Raw genomic sequence first — 7,838 nt, 5'->3', positions numbered from 1 at the left:
CTCCGTCCTCGCACACACCGTCCGCCCGGACTCACCAAGTCCTGTCCACACCAGGCCAGGATCTGGTTAATTGGAGAAAACTTGGCCTCGATGAAATCTGACCAATGGAATCACAACTGGACATTTTTTTCTTTCCTTTATAAAAGTCCTATATTACTTTATGTGTCAAAGGCATACCATTGAGCTGTCCACTCTGTGTGCATCTCTAATGCAACTGCAGCTGTTATCAACGCGGGACTGTGCGATGACTTTTCAGAGACTGCGGGCTCTGCACGAGGACACCTTGCAAGAGTTGAGAAACGGTAAGGGGACCAGGAGAGGCAGGGCTGGGACAGCCTGCAGACAGCTCTGGACCAAACGCAGAGCTGGGCCATCAAAGTGCATGGAACAGTTGCTACAGGAGGTGGTGTGAGATTTTTAAAAACACTGTTATTACTCGTTTGCTTTTAAAATTACCGGTCACAGAACTGAAGTTTTTCTTTTCTTTTTTTTTTTAATCTCTCAAATGGTTATTTTGTTTCTGCTATCCTCAGCTTTCCTCTCAGAATATAGGTGTGAAATCACCCAATACAGGTACTAGGGAAGGTACACCCCCTTTGAAGAGAGAAGGTGATGCCTACGTAACCCTGAACATTGTCTCCCTGACCCTTTCTGTAACCTCACTGGTTCCTCACTGCCTGTCCCAGAGCTGACACTGGGAACTTGAAAGATGTATTTAACAAGGCTTTCCTCTCACTCCCCTAAAGATAGAAAATAACCACGCCTTATCTAATTCCAATCACCGAAAAGCTTCTTTACCAGAATAACAATAGCTAATATTTACTGAATGTTTATTACTTGCTAGGCACTGGACAAAACCCTTTACTTGTATTATTTCTTTTTTTTTTTTTTTTTTTTTTTTTTTTTGCGATACGCGGGCCTCTCACTGTTGTGGCCTCTCCCGTTGCGGAGCACAGGCTCCGGACGCGCAGGCTCAGCAGCTATGGCTCACGGGCCCAGCCGCTCCGCGGCATGTGGGATCTTCCCGGACCCGGGCACGAACCCGTGTCCCCTGCATCGGCAGGCGGACTCTCAACCACTGCGCCACCAGGGAAGCCCTGTATTATTTCATTTTTAACTCTCAGCACTCTAGTCAATGGCTGTGGTGGAATAAGGCCTGCAGTAAAGGGATTTGCAGGCTCCAGACCAGCTGTTTCTCGGACTCCTTTTTCCACATCCAACGAAAGCGCTTCTCCTGTGATCTTCACACTTAACACAGCGTCTTCTTTTAAAGCAGGCAACACCCCTCTGGGTTTAGAATGTCTGCCACAGGGACTTCATCAGCAACCAACTACCACTCTTTCAATAATAAAGAGTTGATTACTGTGCCAGGTGCCGGGCTCAATACTGTTGGGATCCCAGAGTACTTTGCTAAAACATCTCTATTGAATGTAATTTATCTGTTTGTAAGAAATATTTTTGAGCAGCTGGAGGGCAAGGACCACCCTGTCTTACTCAGTTTTGTTTGTTTTGCCCGCACTGCACAGCTTGTGGGATTTTAGTTCCCCAACCAGGGATTGAACCCAGGCCCTTGTGGAGTCCTAACCACTGGACCACCAGGGAATTCCCTGTCTTACTCAGTTTTATACCTTCAGTGCCTAGCAGGGTGTCTGGTGCATTAGCAACGTCCAGTAAAAAATGTGTGTGAAAAGGAGTTGAAAAAGTGAGTGAACAGCCCCCCATAATTTGGCACTTCAACATACGGCTTAGTTTTATGAAAGAGCATTCCTGGGGACAAAAGGACACAAGCTTCCCCACTCTCAATTTGTCAGGTTCACCTCTCGGAACACCTTCAGGCAGGAGACCTGGTTCTAGAACTGACTCTGTCACTGTTTGGCTGAGATTCTCCTTGTTGTGAGGTCTCTCCAGGGCTGTTTAATGCTTCCCCTGGGCCATTACAAAGGCAAAGCATTTAGGTTACAAATTAGACCTGATTTCAAGGAAAATCCAAGAAGACAAACAATAGAGTTTACATCACTGGGCTTACTAAATGATGGTGCTACAGTCCCCACACTGCCTGCCTCATTGACACGTGTGTCTGATCTGGTCCCAGCGTCTTTCCAGCTTGCCCCATCCTAGTCCATCAGGTCCGAAAATGTGTCACGCTCCTTTCCACCTCAGGGCCTTTGCACATGCTGTTACCATTGTCTGGAATGCTCTTTCTCTTCCTGTTTGCCAGTTAGCATCTACTCATATTTCAGCTTAGTTCAGATGTCACTTCCTCAGGGAAGCCTTCCCTGAGCCCTCCGCCCTTGACCTATGCCCCTGTTATATGCTGACACAGCTCAAAGCTTTATTTCATAGCACTTACCAGTTTTTCATGACCTATTTGTCATTATTTGATTAAGATCTGTCTCTTCCACTAGACTGTAAACAAAGATTGAGTCTGCTCCGCTCATTGTTGTGTCTCCAGTGGCCAGCAAAGCAATACTTGATGTGCGCTCAAATTATTTTGTCTTCTTTTGTTAGCTCTCTTAAGCATGCATTTGGCTGAGAACCCAGAAATCATCATTTACAGGACTGATGAATGTGCCCTCGTTTGATGAAGTTCTCGCAAAGGCCATTCTGGTTTTTAACTTACCGTGTCAGCTGTCGTTCTGATTAATGTGTCTGGTTTCTTAATCTGATCTTATTCACTATTCTCTATCACGTATGAAGTGGTTGCCAAGATGATTGTTTAAGGTGCAGAATCATGAACCTTTCTGAAATGAACCCCAACCAAATTGTCATCACATGGCTCAAGAGGAACAAAGGTGCATGCCTTTGAAACAGTCACCTAGCTACAGGCATCTAACCAGAGAAGGAAAGTCTCAGGTCAAGGCCACCAAGAAAACCTGCAGGATCAATTAGCCATGGTATGCACAAGGTTCCAAAACTCAGCCACGTTCCTGAAATGAACCAACCTTACCCCTTAAAGGCTCTCAAGCTCCTGCATCCTGTTAGCACTTTTTAGTTAAAACTGTTGTTAAGTGTTTATGTATTATCTTGATTTCTTTCTTTGGGGGTATTTCTATTTCTGTTTAATAGAGCTGTTCACAAACTCTAAAAATATACTCACATCAGTCTCTTTTGATGGCTGAGATAATTTCTGGCAGGCAAATTACAGTACAATTTAGTTGCCTCCTCTTTTTTTTTTTTTCTATTTTTGGTCCTGGGGCCTGCGGGATCCTAGTTCCCTGACTAGGGATCGAACCCGTGCCCTCAGCAGTGAAAGTATAGAGTCCTAACCACTGGACCATCAGGGAATTCCCGCCTCCTCTTTAGATGAAAGAATGTTGATGACAAAATATTAAGGCTAAAATCTAGTTTCATCTTACAACTATTTCAACATACTGAGGCTGCCTCTCTTTAACAGAAACTGCTCACATATTTAAATAACTTAGGTTGAGAGAGATAAATTGATAATTTAAGGTTTCCATTTTTGAACTGCATGTGCTGTAATTCACAAGAATGTGGAAGGGTAAGAATAGGTGTTGTAGATACTATAATCCTATGAGCTAAAATACATTTAGTTACAAAATAACTTTTGACTTCTTTCAAATCCTTTAGTTCCCTGAAATTGTTCTTTTTAGCACCTAACCAGTGTTCCCTTTTCACTAGGCAAGTTGACATGCAGCCATAAAACTATCACAAAGAGAAGGAGAAAATTTAATATTTTGTTTCTCAGAAAGTCAGCCTCTCCAGGGACATTTCAGGTTTCTACCTTGGAGGCGATAGTTCAGAATCGACTACACACTACCTTTCTCAGTCTTGCTCTGTACAAACCAGCCTATCCTGGGCAGAAAGCAAGCATTTATAAAGAACATAGCCAAACCTCACCCAATTTCTCTTTTCAGCACCCTAATTAAAAAGGCTAAATGGGGTGGCTCCTCCACTCTCATGAAAATCACCTCTGAAGTAGCACTGAAACCTTTTAACAAAGGGGCATTTATACAGCACAATAGAACTTTGATATCTGCAATGCTTAAAAAAAATACATTCCCGTTCCTGAGGAAATTAACTTGCCAGGTTTGGTTTCAAGAGACTAACTTTCCTTATTTCACCCCTGTGTCATAAAAAGAAATCCCAGAAAATTATTTTTATTAGTAAAAATATTTTTTATTGACTGAAGCGGATCAGTATATTCTTTAAAAAATTACAAGTTAAAACAGAAATGTTTTAGTCTTTAATGATAAAAAAAAAAATGCATATAAAACTTGATCTTCCAGCAAGCTTTTGTTTGTATAAGTTGATAGGACTACGACTGACCTAGACAAGAGGGGGCTCTGCTCAGCTTGTGGAACAGAAGGACCTCGACTGTCAGTAACCCAGGAGATAGTTTCTGGTTTAAAATATTTTATATCATATGATTTTATGTCTTTACACAGCAAAGTTCAGGGCTGAAAACCACAAGAGAACATATTTCTCATAGATTTGGAGCTGACTCTGATAAGCTACTGGTTATAATTTAAATGTATGCGCAGGTTTTAAAAAAATCAGATAGTTAAAACAGCATTTTATATGTATGGATCCTCTATTTGATGTTCACACTTTGAAAGAGCTTCTCGAGTATTTAACTGTAGCGTGCATCTTTACAGAGAAGGCTTTTTCTCTCTTAGCATAATTCCAAGTTTGTATATTATATATAATATACAATTAGGTCGAATTTCTTACACATGAAAGATATTTCTTACACATGAAAAATATTTCTTACACATGAAAATGGTTAACCTGAAGACAAACAAAATATAGATGTTTAAAAATTAACTTTCAGTCTCTGCTCCCCTTTGGTATTAAATGTTGCTTACGAAGGATTACAATCCTCTTTTTGTTTTCAAGGTTAAGTATTAGGTATTGATGTCTGCTTCCTGCCTTCCACATGGATGAGAAATCGGCTTCTGCGCGAAGGAAATGGAGTTAAATAAAAATCAATGAGCACTGGATGGTGTGCTGTAAACTCCCAGTCTCTAAAAAGTTAACTATATGTCTTGATTCTCATCAACATAAGGTCACGCAAAATATTATAAATATGAAAACTTCTCAGCAAAGAGAAAGAAGACAGGGAGACAGGGAGAGGGCTACTTACTGCTTTCAGGGTCTTAAAAATGCTCTTATGCTTAAGTGGAAAACAACGGAAACGATTTTGCCTTTTAACTGATCAAAATGGATTCTAAAGAAACTTTGCCTATGAAATGAAGGTTTGATAGAAGGAAACACAAATCAAGAAAGTGCTTACTGGGTCAATAAGCCTTTTTATAAGACTTGAAACCCCGCAGAAAGATTTCTTTCCAGATAGACATTCAGATGAAATGCTGACATGTGAGTTTACATTCTGATTTTGAAAGCTATATGAATTCACTTCCTTAGGTTTAAAATTCTGGGTACTGAGAACAAGAACTTTCTGATCTGCATTTCTCTTATAAGTAACTGACATTTTACTCTGATTAAATTTAGAAGGTGTGTATAAATCGGTCAAACAAAACAGAAAGGATTACAGTCACACAGACGCACTGCTGTAACTCCACATTATCAGTGCTCCCAAGTTACTTAGTAAATATAGATAGATATAAGGTGAGATAAGGAAAGGTGACTTACCCATGATCACCATGAATACATGAATTTGTTTTCTTCAATTACTGAGAAGCGTATTTTTTTCAGCTGACTCTTCTGAGACTTCCACATTCTACAAAACAACTCCCAAATTAATACCCAGGATAGAACAACTAGAAAATACTTCAGAGGACAATACACAAATATAGCGGAAATGCCTTTAAAAGACCTTAGGGAATTAATGAAATACAATGAAGTAATTTCATATAACCAACGTCATCCACCCAAAAGAGGTATTGATTTCCCGCTCATGTGTGGGGTCCCTGTCTCTAAACCGTAGCTGGAATGTTCTGTTTGCTTTACCATACGTGTATGGCTAAACCATGGCAATTGGCTGATGCCCAGATATAACTGGCTCTTTGTCAGCCTTTATATAGACTCTGCGGTGAGCCTGTAGTGAAGACAGTGGTCATCAAGAAGAATCAACAAGTCATAGCGACACTTTAATTCATTACAGTGCCTACTGAGGGTGTAGCATTGTTAGGTCTGGGGGAAATATTAAAAAAGAAAAAGAAGAAAAAGAAGGAAAGAAGAGGAGAAGGAAGCTTGGAAAGACACCGGTAGACTCCAGTGGAGAACCTGGCCTTGCTCAGCCTCTGCCTCCTCCCACGGGGCCTACGTTTGAACCATGCTGGGATTATTCTCGGTGCTTCCAGACCTCTGTGCTCTTAATCATGCTGCTTCCTCCCTACTGGAAGAGGCTTCCTAGGTATTTTACACCCTGATGTATTTTATTTTATTTAAAAACATCATTCTAGGGACTTCCTGGTGGCTCAGTGGTTGAGAATCCGCCTGCCAATGTAGGGGACATGGATTCGAGCCCTGGTCCGGGAAGATCCCACATGCCGTGGAGCAACTAAGCCTGTGCGCCACAACTACTGAGCCTGCGCCCTACGGCCCGCGAGCCACAACTACTGAGCCCGTGTGCCACAACTACTGAAGCCCGCACGCCTAGAGCCCAAGCTCCGCAACAAGAGAAGCCACTGCAATGAGAAGCCCGTGCACCGCAACGAAGAGCAGCCCCCGCTCGCCGCAACTAGAGAAAGCCTGCGCACAGCAATGAAGACCCAACGTGGCCAAAATTAAATAAATTTATTAAAAAAAAAAAAAAGAAAAGGTCAAGAACCCTGACAGGTCATCCCGACAGTTGCAAACTAGTGATGAGGATGTCCCATGTTCTGGTCAAAAGTCCAAATTCGGTTTCAGGCTGTGTCCCCCTGACCCCAACACCACAGGAAGCCTGCCATGGGTGAATGAGACGTGGCAGCTGTGCTGTTTTACTCTTTCCTTTTTTCTCTATTTTTAACTTATTGGGGGGTTTTTAAATAGTTAATACCTGAGCATGGTTTCAAAAATATATATATTCTTAAATATATATATATATAAAATAAATAAATATATATATATATCCTTATTCCCATCCCATATGTAGAATACCACATGAATCTTTCAGCGTCCTGCTTCTTTTCACTTAATAGTATATCCTGGAAATATTTCTGCATCCAAAACCTTCCTATTCTGTCTCATGGTAATAGTCCATGTGCCACGGCTATTCACTCAGTTCCTTCTTGCTAGACACTTGGATCGTTTCCTAACTCTTTTGCTGTTATAAAGCAATGCTGCCATGAAAAACTTGTACATATACCATTTTTTACACATGCGGCTGTACCTGAACAAGAGATTCCCAAAGTGACACTGCCACTGCAAAGGGTCGGCTCTTCTGCAGTTTTTAGAAAACACTGACAGATTCCTTGCCAGAAGGACTGAATCGCTTTGTGCTCCCCCAGCAATGTGTGAGAGTGCCTATTGCAGAGAAAGGCTTTGAATTAAGACCCTTGTCTTTAGCGACAGATGGCAAAACCCTGGTGAAGCAGACAGGCTGCTCAGAACTTACCCTGCTTCCTTACTGCAAAAATTAAGAATTTTTTACAACAGTATTTACTTTTTCTGTAACCAGTTATACTCTGTTCAAAGGACCAGAGGGGAGGAGTTTGCACAGTGCATTGCCAAGTAGACTTCTGTTAGTTAAAATTCTGTTTTCCCAGCATCTTTAGAATCAGTTAACAATCCATGGGAAAATATATTACATCTGAAGACAGTATTTTTTCCCAACTAAATGATTATCTGATTAGAATCATGTGGGATGTTAAGCAAGAGATTTAATCACCTGCCCTCCCCTGTAAAATGAATGGTTGAGATTGGATCTCTCT

General features: G+C 41.3%; 1 protein-coding gene across 1 annotated transcript in view; it reads right to left on the bottom strand.

Annotated features, from left to right (window-relative positions):
- Positions 1 to 4,803: 4,803 nt before the first annotated feature.
- Positions 4,804 to 7,838, bottom strand: part of CCDC62 (coiled-coil domain containing 62) — a gene marked incomplete at its 5' end in the record, with an annotated part of 39,672 nt that continues 36,637 nt past the window's right edge. Inside the window, 2 exons of the mRNA XM_082852822.1 lie at positions 4,804 to 4,916; positions 5,614 to 5,701. Coding sequence (XP_082708948.1) covers positions 5,648 to 5,701 — 54 coding nt within the window. The 3' untranslated portion in view covers positions 4,804 to 4,916; positions 5,614 to 5,647. The remainder of the gene's footprint in view (positions 4,917 to 5,613; positions 5,702 to 7,838) is intronic.

The sequence above is a fragment of the Leucopleurus acutus genome, assembly GCF_964270905.1.
Source record: "Leucopleurus acutus genome assembly, chromosome: 13".
Lineage (NCBI taxonomy): Eukaryota > Metazoa > Chordata > Mammalia > Artiodactyla > Delphinidae > Leucopleurus > Leucopleurus acutus.
This window is presented reverse-complemented; position numbering and strand designations above follow the sequence as displayed.